This window comes from Sciurus vulgaris, assembly GCF_902686455.1.
Source record: "Sciurus vulgaris genome assembly, chromosome: 12".
Taxonomy (NCBI): Eukaryota; Metazoa; Chordata; class Mammalia; order Rodentia; family Sciuridae; genus Sciurus; species Sciurus vulgaris.
The window spans coordinates 20,056,760-20,071,953 of NC_136473.1; the positions used below are offsets into that span (position 1 = coordinate 20,056,760).

The 15,194-nt window shown below is 38.9% G+C and overlaps 1 protein-coding gene across 1 annotated transcript in view; it reads left to right on the forward strand.

The window, feature by feature from the left end:
- LOC306641450 (protein adenylyltransferase SelO-like) overlaps positions 1–15,194 on the forward strand; it is a 63,830-nt gene that overhangs the window by 8,559 nt on the left and 40,077 nt on the right. The window contains 3 exon segments of the mRNA XM_079106499.1: positions 14,775–14,839; positions 14,915–14,971; positions 15,059–15,157. Coding sequence (XP_078962625.1) covers positions 14,775–14,839; positions 14,915–14,971; positions 15,059–15,157 — 221 coding nt within the window.

Consider the following 15,194-nt stretch of genomic DNA (forward strand, 5'->3'; position numbering starts at 1 on the left):
TTGGTTCCACAGTCTGGCTATTGTGAATTGAGCAGCTATGAACATTGATGTGGCTGTATCTCTGTAGTATGCTGATTTTAAGTCCTTTGGGTATAGGCCGAGGAGTGGGATAGCTGGGTCAAATGGGGTTCCATTCCAAGTTTTCTAAGGAATCTCCACACTGCTTTCCAGAGTGGCTGCGCTAATTTGCATCCCCACCAGCAATGTATGAGTGTACCTTTTTCCCCACATCCTCTCCAACACCTATTATTGCTTGTATTCTTGATAATCGCCATTCTAATTGGGGTGAGATGGAATCTTAGTGTAATTTTGGTTTGCATTTCTCTTATTACTAAAGATGGTGAACATTTTTTCATATGTTTGTTGATTGCTTGTAGATCTTCTGTGAAGCATCTGTCCATATCCTTAGCCCATTTGTTGATTGGGTTATTTGTATTCTTGGTGTAGAGTTTGTTGAGTTCTTTACATATTCTGGAAATTAGTGCTCTATCTGAAGTATGATTGGCAAAGATATTCTCCCACTCTGTAGGCTCTCTCTTCGCATTGCTGATAGTTTCCTTTGCTGAGAGAAAGCTTTTTAGTTTGAATCTATCCCAGTTATTGATTCTTGCTTTTCTTTCTTGTGCTATGGGAGTCCTGTTAAGGAAGTCTGATCCTAAGCCAACAAGGTGAAGATTTGGATCTACTTTTTCTTCTATAAGATGCAGGGTCTCTGGTCTGATTCTGAGGTCCTTGATCCATTTTGAGTTGAGTTTTGTGCAGGGTGAGAGATAGGGGTTTAATTTCATTCTGTTGCATATGGATTTCCAGTTTTCCCAGCACCATTTGTTGAAGAGGCTATCTTTTCTCCATTGCATATTTTTGTCCTCTTTGTCTAGTATGAGAAAATTGTATTTATTTGTTTGTGTCCGTGTCCTCTATTCTGTACCATTGATCTACCTGTCTATTTTGGTGCCAATACCATGCCGTTTTTGTTACTATTGCTTTGTAGTATAGTTGAAGTTCTGGTATTGTGATACCCCCTGCTTCATTCTTCCTGCTAAGGATTTTTTTTAGCTATTCTAGGTTTCTTATTCTTCCAGATGAATTTCATGATTGCTTGCTCTATTTCTGTAAGGTATGTCATTGGGATTTTAATTTGAATTGCATTGAATCTGTATGACAATATTAATTCTGCCTATCCAAGAACATGTGATATCTTTCCATCTTCTAAGATCTTCCTCAATTTCTTTCTTCAATGTTTTGTAGTTTTCATTGTACAGATCTTTTACCTCTTTGGTTAGATTGATTCCCAAGTATTTTATTTTTTTTGAGGCTATTGCAAATGGAGTTGTTTTCCTCATTTCCCTTTTAGCTGTTTCGTTGCTTGCGTATAAAAATACTTTAGATTTATGTGTGTTGATTTTATAGCCTGCTATTTTGCTGAATTCATTTATGAGGTCTAGAAGTTTTCTGGAGGAGTTTTTTGGATCCTCTAATATAGAATCATGTCATCAGTAAATAGTGACAGCTTAAGTTCCTCTTTTCCTATTCCTATCCCTTTAATTTTTTTAGTCTGCCTGATTGCTCTGGCTAGGATTTCGAGGACAATGTTGAATAGAAGTGGTGAAAGAGGACATCTGTGTCTTGTTCCCATTTTTCAAGGGATGGTTTCAGTTTTTCTCCATTAAGAATGATGTTGGCCATGGGCTTAGCATAAATAGCCTTTACAATGTTCAGGTATGTTCCTACTATCCCTATTTTTTCTACTGTTTTGAGCATGCAGGGGTGTTGTATTTTGTCAAATGCTTTTTCTGCATCAATTGAAATAACCATATGATTCTTATCCTTAAGTCTGTCGACATGATGGATTATGTTTATTGATTTATGGATGTTAAACCATCCTTGCATTCCAGGGATGAACCCCACTTGATTGTGGTGCACAATTTTCTTAATATGCTTTTGGATACGGTTTGCCAATATTTTGTTAAGGATCTTTGCATCTATATTCATCAAGGATATTGGTCTAAAATTTTTTTTCCTTGATGTGTCTTTTCCTGGTTTGGGTGTGAGGGAGATATTAGCTTCATAGAATGAGTTTGGTAGGGTACCCTCCTTTTCTATTTCCTGGAATACTTTGAGAAGTATTGGAATGAGTTCTTCTTTGAAAGTCTTGTAGAACTCGGTTGAGAATCCATCTGGTCCTGGGCTTTTCTTGGATGGTAGGTTTTTAATGGCTTCTTCTATTTCTTTGCTTGATATTGATCTGTTTAAATTGTGTATGTCCTCCTGGTTCAGTTTGGGAGGAGCATATGTCTCTAGAAATTTGTCAATGTCTTTTGTAGTTTCTATTTTGTTGGAATACAGATTTTCAAAGTAGCTTCTCATTATGTTCTGTATCTCAGTGGTGTCTGCCGTGATATTTCCTTTTGCATCATGTATTTTAGTAATTTGAGTCTTCTCTCTCCTTCTCTTTCTTAGTGTGGCTAAGGGTTTGTCTATTTTGTTTACTTTCTCAAAGAACCAACTTTTTGTTATGTCAATTTTTTGAATAGTTTCTTTTGTTTCAATTTCATTGATTTCAGCTCTGATTTTAATTATGTCCTATCTTCTACTACTTTTGTTGTTATTCTGTTCTTCTTTTTCTAGGGCTTTGAGCTGTCATGTTAAGTCATTTAGTTGTTGACTTTTCATTCTTTTCTGGAATGCGCTTCATGCAATGAATTTTCCTCTTAGTACCGCTTTCATAGTGTCCCAGAGATTTTGATATGTTGTATCATCATTCTCATTGACCTCTAAGAATTTTTTTTATCTCCTCCCTGATGTTTTTTGTTATCCATGTTTCATTCAATAGCATATTATTTAGTATCCAGGTGTTGGAGTAATTTCTGTTTTTTTATTTTGTCATTGATTTCTACTCTCAGTCCATTATGATCTGATAGAACACAAGGCAGTATCTCTATTTTTTTGCATTTCCTAAGGGCTGCTTTGTGGCATAACATATGGTGTATTTTTGAGAAGGTTCCATGTGCTGCTAAGAAGAAAGTGAATCTGCTCGTTGATGGATGGATTAATTTATATATGTCTATTAAGTCTAGGTTATTGATTGTGTTATTGAGTTCTATGGTTTCTTTGGTTGGTTTTTGTTTGGAAGATCTATCGAGTGGTGACAGCAGTGCATTAAAGTCACCCAGAATTATTGTGTTGTGGTCTATGTGATTCCTGACATTGAGAAGGATTTGTTTGATGCACCATTGTTTGGGGCATAAATATTTACTATCGTTATGTCTTCCTGATTTATGGTTCCCTTAAGCAGTATGAAATGTCCTTCTTTATCCCTTCTGACTAACTTTGGCTTGAATTCCACTTTATCTGATATAAGGATGGAAACCCCTGCTTGTTTACTGAGTCCATGTGCATGGTAGGTTTTTTCCCATCCTTTCACCTTTAGTCTGTGGATGTCTTTTTCTATGAGATGAGTCTCTTGCAGGCAGCATATTGTTGGGTCTTTCTTTTTAATCCATTCTGCCAGTCTATGTCTTTTGATTGATGAGTTTAGGCCGTTAACATTCAGGGTTATTATTGAGATATGATTTGTATTCCCAGTCATTTGGCTTATTTTATTTTTGGTTTTTAAGTTGGCTTGGTTTCTCCTTTGAGTGGTTTTTCTCTAAGGTAGTTCCTCCCTTTGCTGACCTCCATTGTTGTTTTTCATTTCCTCCTCATGGAATATTTTGTTGAGAACATTCTGTAGTACAGGCTTTCTATTTGTAAACTCTTTTAACTTTGTTTGTCATGGAAGTATTTTATTTCATCTTCAAATCTGAAAGTTAGAGAGGTTTTGAAGATGGCGGACTAGAGGGTGGCTGCATTCCATGTTGCTCCAGGACTCAGGATTCAAAAGAGGAGATATTGAAAGACTTGGGACCAACTCAAAGCAGCCGGGTGAGTCTATCCCATTGGGGAGGCTTCCCAGGTGGGGCAGTAGTCCCAGAACGCAGGGAACTTTGTGAAGTAGAGCTGCCAGCGAGATGCCCCTCCCCCCGCTGGAGCAGTGAACTCGGACAACTGGGAGAGTCGTAGAGGAGGCCGCTCAGCACAGCGCTGGGACTCGGAGCAACCACTGGGGCTCCGGTGGGTGCCCAGGGGAGGAGCGGTGAGGAGAGCTGTGTGGACTCAGAACACCGGGGCCTGCCCTGAGGAGGAGGAGGAGGAGCATGGCCACTTGGATTCGGAGTGACTGCACCAGAGCTACAGGCGGTTGCCAGAGGAGAAGCTGCGCGGCGAGCTGTTTGGACTCACACCACTTCTGAACACCGGGGCCTGCCCCGAGGAGTAGGAGGAGGAGGAGGAGGAGTGTGGCAGGTCGTTTGGACTCGCAGTGACTGCATTAGAGCTCCAGGTGGCTGCTCAGAGGAGGAGGAGATTGGTGAGTGGTTTGGACTTAAAGCGACGGCTCCTGAACACAGGGGGGCTGCCTGGAGGGGAAGCACAGTGGGTCGCTTGGTCTCCAGTGGCCGCACCAGAGCTCCGGGCGGCTGGTAACCTGGAGGAGGAGGAGGAACGGGCTGGGTCACTTCCATTCGGAGCGATTGCCCAGGGCTACGGGTGGCTGGCGGGAGGAGGAGGCACGCAATGAGTTGCTCGGATTCCTAGTGACTGCACCGGATTACTGGGCGGCTGTCTGGAGGAAGAGGTGTGAGGCAGGTCTCTGGGACTCAGAGCGATTGTACGGGGCCCCAGGTTGCTGCTCAGAGGAGGGGCCGCATAGCCAGGCGATTAGGTGCAGAGCAGGGTCCCAGGATCTAGGAGGCTTCTTGGTGGAAGAGCCGCACAGAGACACGCTTAGGGGTGGAGCGAAGGTTCCAGGACTGCAGGCAGATTCTCTGAGGAGGGGCAGCCTAAGGAGATTCATTTGTGAAGGGTGAGGCTCCCAGGCCCAGGAGGTAGGGCCAGGCCCCTGGGAACTTTGCAGAGGAAGGCAGCCTAGCCCAGGTGGTAGCTGTAAATTGAGGGGAACCTCTAGGAGGGGAACCGAGACCACCCCACCGGGTGAGTCTTCCCTGCCGGGTGAGGTTTCCCCAAAAGGACGGTAAAACCAGAGACACAGGCCCAAACAGGCCTTGCCTCAGCCCACAGCCTAGTTCCCCTTTGGATGACCATTGGTCAACAAGTGGAGGCACCTCTGCCCACTAGCAGGGAATATACCCCACCTGAAGGCCACCACTCCTAGAGAGGCAGCTTCCTTGTGGAGCACCGCATTATCAACTTCCTCCAAGACTTCAGCCTACTGAGGCTAAGAGGGAATATATATAGAAATCTTCAAGGACATTGTAAGTCAATAGAGGAAATCTGCAATATCTCAGCGGTCCACTGATACCTGAACAATATGAGAAAACAAGGAAAGAAAATGCCGCAAACAAATCTAGATGTTACATCAATAAAACCCAATGACAGCATGGCAGAAGAAATGACAGAAAAGGAGTTCAGAATGTACATAATTAAAATGATCAGGGAAGCAAACGATGAGATGAAAGAGCAAATGCACACACTGAATGATGAGATGAAAGAGCAAATGCAAGCATTGAATGATCGCACCAATTGACAGTTAAAAGAGCAAATACAGGAAGCAAAAGATCATTTCAATAAAGAGTTAGAGAAACTGAAAAAAAAAACCAAACAAAAATCCTTGAAATGAAGGAAACAATAAACCAAATTAAGAACTCCATAGAAAACATATCCAGTAGGATAGAACACCTGGAAGACAGAACCTCAGACATTGAAGACAAAATATTTAACCTTGAAAACAAAGTTGAACAAACAGAGAAGATGGTAAGAAATCATGAACAGAATCTCCAAGAACTATGGGATATCATGAAAAGGCCAAATTTAAGAATTATTGGGATTGAGGAAGGCCTAGAGAAACAAACCAAAGGAATGAACAATCTATTCAATGAAATCATATCAGAAAATTTCCCAAATCTGAAGAATGAAATGGAAAATCAAGTTCAAGAGGCTTATAGGACTCCGAATACACAAAATTACAACAGACCCACACCAAGGCACATTATAATGAAAATACCTAACATACAAAATAAAGACAGAATTTTAAAGGCTGTGAGAGAAAAGAACCAAATTACATTCAGGGGGAAACCAATACGGATATCAGCAGATTTTTCAATCCAGACCCTAAAAGCTAGTAGGGCCTGGAACAACATTTTTCAAGCCCTGAAAGAAAATGGATGCCAACCAAGAATCTTATACCCAGCAAAACTTACCTTCAAATTTGACGACGAAATAAAATCCTTCCATGATAAACAAAAGCTAAAAGAATTTACAAAAAGAAAGCCAGCATTACAGAACATTCTCAGCAAAATATTCCATGAGGAAGAGATGAAAAACAAAGAAGCAAATCAGCAAAGGGAGGAATTATCCTAAAGAAATTGTCAAATAAAGGAGGAACCTAGTAGTGTCAAATAAATAAATAAATAAAATTTAAAAAATGAACCAAATGACCGAGAAACCAAATCATATCTCAATAATAACCCTGAATGTTAATGGCCTGAATTCATCAATCAAAAGACATAGACTGGCAGATTGGATTAAAAAGAAAGATCCAACAATATGTTGCCTGCAAGAGACTCACCTCATAGAAAAGATACCCATAGACTAAAAGTGAAAGGATGGGGAAAAACATACCATGCACATGGACTCAGCAAAAAAGCTGGAATATCCATCCTCATTTGAGATAATGTGGACTTCAAGCCAAAGTTAGTCAGAAGGGATAAAGAAGGTCATTTCATACTGCTTAAGGGAAGCATAAATCAGCAAGATATAACAATCATAAACATCTATGCCCCAAACAGTGGCTCATCATGTATGTCAAACAAATCCTTCTCAATTTCAGAAACCAAATAGACCATAACACAATAATAATAGGTGATTTTAACACACCTCTGTCACCACTGGACAGATCTTCCAGACAAAAATTGAACAAATAAACCATAGAGCTCAATAAAACAATCAATAATTTAGACTTAACGGACATTTATAGAATATACCATCCAACCAAGAGCGAATACACTTTCTTCTCAGCAGCACATGGATCCTTCTCTAAAATAGACCATATATTATGCCACAAAGCTAATGTTAGCAAATACAAGAAGATAGAGACTCTACCTTGTATTCTGTCAGATCATAATGGATTGAAGTTAGAAATAAATGGAAGAGTAAAACACAGAAACTATTCCAATATCTGGAGATTAAACAATATGCTATTATATGATGAATGGATAACAGAAGATATTAGGAAGGAAATTAAAAAATTCTTAGAGGTAAATGAGAACAAAGAAACATCATATCAAAATCTCTGGGACACTATGAAAGAAGTACTTAGAGGAAGATTTATTTCATGGGGCGCATTCAACAAAAGAAGTAAAACTCAACAAATAAACGACCTAACACTACAGCTCAAAGCCCTAGAAAAAGAACAGACCAGTACCAAAAGTAGTAGAAGACAGGAAATAGTAAAACTCAGAGCTGAAATCAATGAAATTGAAACAAAAGAAACAATACAAAAAATTGACAAAATAAATAGCTGGTTCTTTGAAAAAATAAATAAAATTGATAAACCTTTAGCCACACTAACAAAGAGAAGACAAGAGAAAACCCAAATCACTAAAATTCGGAATGAACAAGGAAATGTCACAACAGAAAGGATTGAAATACAAAACGTAATTAGAAGCTATTTTGAAAATCTATACTCCAACAAAATAGAAAATTTCGAAGACATCAACAGGTTTCTAGAGACGTATGAATTGCCTAAACTGAACGAGGAGGACATACACAATTTAAATAGACCAATTTCAAGTACTGAAATAGAAGAAGTCATCAAAAGCCTACCAACAAAGAAAAGTCCGGGACCAGATGGGTTCTCAGCCGAGTTCTACAAAACCTTTAAAGAAGAGCTCATTCCAATACTTCTCAAAGTATTCCATAAAATAGAAGAGGAAGGAACCCTCCCAAACTCATTCTATAAAGCCAATATCACACTGATACCTAAACCAGACAGAGACTCATCAAGGAAAGAAAATTTCAGAGCAATATCCTTAATGAACATCGACGCAAAAATTCTCAACAAAATTTTAGCAAATTGCATACAAAAACATATTAAAAAGATAGTGCACCATGATCAAGTGGATTTCATCCGAGGGATGCAAGGTTGGTTCAACATCAGGAAATCAATAAATGTAATTCACCATATCAATAGACTTAAAGTCAAGAATCACATGATTATTTCAATAGATGCAGAAAAAGCATTTGATAAAATACAGCACCCCTTCATGCTCAAAACACTAGAAAAAATAAGGATAGTGGGAACATTCCTTAACATTGTAAAGGCCATTTATGCTAAGCCCATGGCTAATATCATTCTAAATGGTGAAAAACTGAAAGCATTCCCCCTAAAAACTGGAACAAGGCAGGGATGCCCTCTTTCACCGCTTCTATTCAACATCGTTCTTGAGACTCTGGCCAGAGCAATTAGACAAACAAAGAAATTAAAGGGATACGAATTGGAAAAGAAGAACTCAAACTATCCCTGTTCGCTGATGACATGATTATATATTTAGAGGAACCTGGAAATTCCACCAGAAAACTCTTAGAACTCATAAGTGAATTCAGTAAAGTAGCAGGTTACAAGATCCATGCTCATAAATCCAATGCATTTTTATACATAAGTGATGAATCTTCAGAAAGAGAAGTTAGGAAAACTATGCCATTCACGATAGCCTCGAAAAAAATAAAATTCTTTTGAATCAATGTCACAAAAGAGGTGAAAGACCTCTACAATGAGAACTATACAACACTAAAGAAAGAAATTAAAGAACACCTTAGAAGATGGAAAGATCTTCCATGTTCTTGGATAGGAAGAATTAATATTGTCAAAATGGCCATACTACCTAAAGTGCTATACAAATTCAATGCAATTCCAATTAAAATCCCAATGACGTACCTTACAGAAATAGAGCAAGAAATTATGAAATTTATGTGGAAGAATAAGAAACCCAGAATAGCTAAAGCAATCCTTAGCAGGAAGAGTGAAACAGGGGGTATTGCAATACCAGATCTTCAACTCTACTACAAAGCAATAGTAACAAAAACGGCATGGTATTGGTACCAAAATAGAAAGGTAGATCAATGGTACAGAATAGAGGACATGGACACAAACAAATAAATACAATTTTCTCATACTAGACAAAGGTGCCAAAAATATGCAATGGAGAAAAGATAGCCTCTTCAACAAATGGTGCTGGGAGAATTGGAAATCCATATGCAACAGAATGAAACTAAACCCATATCTCTCACCATGCACAAAACTAAACTCAAAATGGATTAAGGACCTCGGAATCAGACCAGAGACCCTGCAGATTATAGAAGAAAAAGTAGGTCCAGATCTTCAACATGTCGGCTTAGGACCAGACTTCCTTAACAGGACTCCCATAGCACAAGAAAGAAAAGCAAGAATCAATAACTGGGATAGATTCAAACTAAAAAGCTTTCTCTCAGCAAAGGAAACTATCAGCAATGCGAAGGAAGAGCTTACAGAGTGGGAGAATATCTTTGCCACTCATACTTCAGATAGAGCACTAATCTCCAGAATCTATAAAGAACTCAAAAAACTCTACTCCAAGAATGCAAATAATCCAATCGACAAATGGGCTAAGGAAATGAATAGACACTTCACAGAAGATCTACAAGCAATCAACAAACATATGGAAAAATGTTCAACATCTCTAGTAATAAGAGAAATGCAAATCAAAACCACCCTAAGATTCCATCTCACCCCAATTAGAATGGCGATTATCAAGAATACAAGCAACAACAGGTGTTGGAGAGGATGTGAGGAGAAAGGTACACTCATACATTGCTGGTGGGGCTGCAAATTAGTGCAGCCACTCTGGAAAGCAGTGTGGAGATTCCTTAGAAAACTTGGAATGGAACCCCATTTGACCCAGCTATCCCACTCCTCGGCCTATACCCAAAGGACTTAAAATCAGCATACTACAGAGATACAGCCACATCAATGTTCATAGCTGCTCAATTCACAATAGCCAGACTGTGGAACCAACCTAAATGTCCTTCAATTGATGAATGGATAAACAAACAGTGGTATACATATATACAATGGGATATTACACAGCCATAAAGAATAATAAAATTATGGCATTTGCAGGCAAATGGATGAAATTGGAGAATATCATGCTAAGTGAGATAAGCCAATCTCAAAAATCCAAAGGACGAATGATATCGCTAATAAGTGGATGATGACTCCTATTGGGGGGAGGGAAGGGTCAGTGGTAGGGTTAGAGTTAGGGTTAGGGAGGGGGGGCAAGTATGGAGGAAGGAAGCACTGTGTAGAGGGAAAAGAGGGGTGGGAAGGGTGGGGGGAAGGGAAAAAATAACAGAATGAATCAAACAACATTATTCTATGTAAATTTATGATTACACAAATGGTATGCCTTTACGCCATATACAAATAGAGAAACAACATGTATCCCATTTGTTTACAATAAAAAAGAAATCTGAAGGTTAGTTTTGCTGGGTATAGGATTCTTGGTTGGCAACCATGTTCTTTCAGAGCTTGAAATATGTTGTTCTAGGCCCTTCTACCTTTTAGAGTCTGGGTTGAGAAGTCGGCTGCTATCCTCATTGGTCTCCCCCTATATGTAATCTGATGTTTTTCTCTCACGGTCTTCAAAATCCTATCTTTATTTTGAATGTTAGGCATTTTCATTATAATGTGCCTTGGTGTGGATCTGTTGTGATTTTGTGCATGTGGTGTTCTGTAAGCCTCTTGTATTTGATCTTCCATTTCATTCTTCAGGTTTGGGAAATATTCTGATATTATTTCATTGAATAGGTTGTTCATTCCTGTGGTTTGTAGCTCTGTGCCTTCCTCAATCCCAATAATTCTTAAATTTGGTCTTTTCATGATGTCCCATCGTTCTTGGAGATTCTGTTCATGATTTCTTACCATCTTCTCTGTTTGGGTGACTTTATTTTCAAGATGAAATATTTTGTCTTCATTGTCTGAGGTTCTGTCTTCCAAGTGGTCTAGTCTTTTGGTGATGCTTTCCATTGAGTTTTTTATTTGGTTTATTGTCTCCTTCATTTCAAGGAATTCCATTTGGTTTCTTTTTGAGAATCTCTATCTCTTTGTTGAAATGATCTTTTGCTTCCTGCAGTTGCTCTTTCAGCTTATTGGTATTATCATTCATTGCCTGCATTTGCTCTTTTATCTCATCCTTTGCTTTGCAAATCATCTTAATCATGTATAATCTCAAGTCCTTTTCTGATATTTCTTCTAACATACTGTCATTGGATTCTATTAATATAGAATCTAGATTTGTTTGGATCATTTTCTTCCCTTGTTTTTTCATGTTGTTCATGTATCTTCCCCTCTAGCAGTGCAGATCTGGTGTGTTGCAGATTTCCCCCTATAGGCTTATAGTGGCCCTATAGGTTTCCAAAAGCCTTTCTTTAAGGGGAGATCAATATTAGCAGTGCCCAATTCAGACACTGTGCAATCCTAAACCAAATAGCCCCTATGAGGATAATAACAAAAATTGTCATAATAAACAGAATGAGTTCAAATATTATCTTCAATAAAACAAACAGATTTGCACTAAGGTCTGCAGTTTCAAATGGAGGATAAAGAGGATGCAGAGGGATGTAGAATGTGGCTGTTAATGGGATAATAAAAGAATATACAAACGTTCTAGATATTAGAAAGGGTGAGAGTGTAATCAAAAGAAATTGGATGTTAGCATGCCAAAAAGGGAGAAAGAGACTCTGAGGGAACAGGTAAACAAAAGGAAAAGAGAGCAAGAAAATTAAAGAAATAAAAACTTAATTTTTTTCTATAAGGAGAAAAAAGAAAATCTACAGTATATCAGTCATATAGTAATGAAACCTCCCAGAGTTTAGTAGCCTGATGCATGAGAGGTACCTGACAATGAGCTTCAAGCCTCCAGCACACGTGTCAGGATGGGATTTGTCCCACCTAAAGATCGGAGCTATGGCTTCCAGGATTATCCAAGATGGCCGCTCTGGCTTCGAAATGTGTTGGCAAATGGGGAGCTGCAGCTCAGGGTGTGGCCGTGGTCAGCTGGAGGTCCTGGAGGCAGGACGCAGTTGGTCAGGCAGTGGTCCTGGAGGACAGGTGCGTTTTTGGGGTTGTGGGATCCTGGAGGCTGGTTGGAATCAGTTGGTCTGGGTTCTTGGTGATAGGGCGCAGTCAGTTGGTCCGGGGGTCCTGGCAGCAGGGAGCAGTCAGTCGATGTGAGGGTCCCAGAGGCAGGGAGTGATCAGTTGGGCTGAGGGATCCTGGAGATGGGGCTCAGTCAATCCGGTCAGGGGTCCTACGGGGCCTGGCTGTTGTCTCAAAATGGCAGCAGCCACGTGTAATCAAACCTGCAGGTACTGTAACAGTGAACTTCCAGGCAACAGCAGGCAGCTGGTGCTCTACTGGCGGTCAGTGATCAGTTTGCTGACTGTTGGATGATCGGGAGGTGAACCTCGTGCATTGGGTGATGGATAGGTGTAAGGCAGGTGATGGAAAGGCGAGAGGCAGGCAAATGGCGGATAATAGACGCCTGACAGTAAGCAATCTGCACTCAAAAAAGGCATTGATATGCTGGCAGACTGCAGGTCATCACAGCAGACAAATGGGGTAAACACCGGGGGATCGATAAGCAGCAAAAACTGCCTCACCAAGAAACAGATATCCTCTGCTTGAAACCGGAGTTACAGAACACAGCCTCCCTCTAGTCTGCCATCTTGGATCTACCCAAGCATTCTTTTTTGTAGGTTTTTTTGGTAGTATAATAGGTTAGACTAATAAATTAAAACTTTTATCAATTTCATATTAATGTTATAAATATTTATTTATAGGGATGTCTTAGCCATTTTGACCTTTAGTTCAAATTAATTTGTTTTTGATTGATGGAAAACTAACTTCCTGGTATCCCAAGTTCGCTCCCAGCATTGGAATTAATCATTCTTTGTCCTTTCCTCTCACAGAGTGGGATAAAATTAAGTATTGTTCACTTTGGAACTTTTTAGATGTTGGTGAGAGCACCTTTCAGACTCTTATGGATACTTGAAATTAGTGGTGGTCTGTTCCTGGTTAGGATAACAAATTAAAATACTGGATGCATTTTTCTCAATTCCATGTTTTTAAGCATCATTTAAATATTCCATAGCTGTTTTTAGAACTCCCAGTGTGTGCTGGGAACTGTAATGGTGAATGAACTGTCCTCCTTTCCCTCAAATAGCTACTGGTCTAGGGAAGTTGATAAATAACCAACTCCAGGAACATGAAGGTAGTGATTCAGGCCAGTATAGGAATTGTGGGAGCTTCTAGAACCACCCCTGCGTCCTACAGAATCAGAGGTGACTTTCTGGTGGAATAATATCTATGTTGAGAATGGAATGTTCTCTATGTTAGCAAATTATTGTCGGCCATAATAATTATTACTGTCTTATGGACACTGGTAAATGTCAGACATTGTGCAAATCACTTTGCATATATTAGTGTTCATTCTAACATCAACATGGCAAGGGTTATCTCATTTAGAGAAATAAAATGTCAGTCTCGGGTTGAACAACCATAAATAAATTTTATCAGAAAAATTTGAAAATAGTAATCATGAAAGTTCAAGAAGCAATTTTTTCAGGTACAAGTGTAATTATGATTTTATATTATATACATATAATATAGGCATATTCTAATTAATAAATTGCTCTGGACTGGGGTTGTGTCTCAGTGGTAGAGTGCTTGCCTAGTATGTGTGAGGCACTGGGTTCGATTCTGAGCACCAGATATAAGTAAGTAAATAAAATAAAGGTCCATCAACAAGTAATAAAAATATTTGGGCTGGGGAGATAGCTCAGTTGGCAGAGTGCTTGCCTGGCAAGCACAGGCCCTGGGTTCAATCCCCAGCACCGCAAAAAAAAAAAAAAAAAATTAAATAAATTGCTCCTAGTTTTCTCTCTCATTCTCTTTCACACACACACACACAAACACACACACACACACACACACACACAAACACACACACACACACAAACACACACACACACAAACACACACACACACACACACACACACACACATGCACACACACACACACACAGGTATATATATTTTTGGTCCTGGGGATTGAACCCAGGGTCTTGGACATGCTAGGTAAGGACTCTACCACTGAGCTACATGCCCAACCCTAGTTTATATCCTCTAAATAAATCAGTTCTAAGAGTTCTATACCTTACAAATTTGATCTGAGTTATAGATGATAAAAGAATCAATCATGTTTTATAAAGTTTTTATTAATGGATTATAGCTATATATAATAGTAGAGTTCATTTTGACATATTCATACATGCATATATAATTTGTTTCATTCCAATCCCCAGTATTTTCCCTTTCCCTTTCCTCCTCCTTTTCCCTGATCCCCTTCCTCTACTTTATTGGTCTTCCTTCTATTAATTTATTGTTTTTTAAATTGGTGCATTATACACATACATAAGAATGAATTATTTTAAATTTATATTTTATTAAGTGAATTTCACTTGTTTTATTGATTTAATTTATTTTCACCATTATCCCAGTTGTTGAATTCTACAAATACAACACCTCATTCTCAATTTTGACAAAATGACCTTGACTATAAAAATTGTTATTAAAGCTTTAAAGATAATATGCATGAATAATTTTCCTTTGCCCCTTTTAGTTTGGAGTATGGGCAGATCAGCTTGGGGATGGAAGAGCTCACCTTATTGGAACCTATATGAACAGGTATCATATGTTTTCTTATGTAATAATGTGTTTGTTACACATTAACCTAAATCTAATATGTAAATTTTTTTGAAGACAGGGTGAAAAATGGGAGCTCCAGTTAAAAGGCTCAGGAAAGACCCCATATTCCCGGTATAGTTTGGTAATGCATTTTGTAATCTGATTAAGAATTAATGTCTTGATTACAAATGAAATTCTTTTTACTTGTATTTCCTATAGAAATGGTGATGGGAGAGCAGTACTTCGTTCCTCTGTGAGAGAATTTTTGTGTAGTGAGGCTATGCACCACCTTGGAATTCCAACTAGCAGGGCTGTAAGGTAATTCCTTTTTCCTTGAAGTAACTTTCAGGACTGC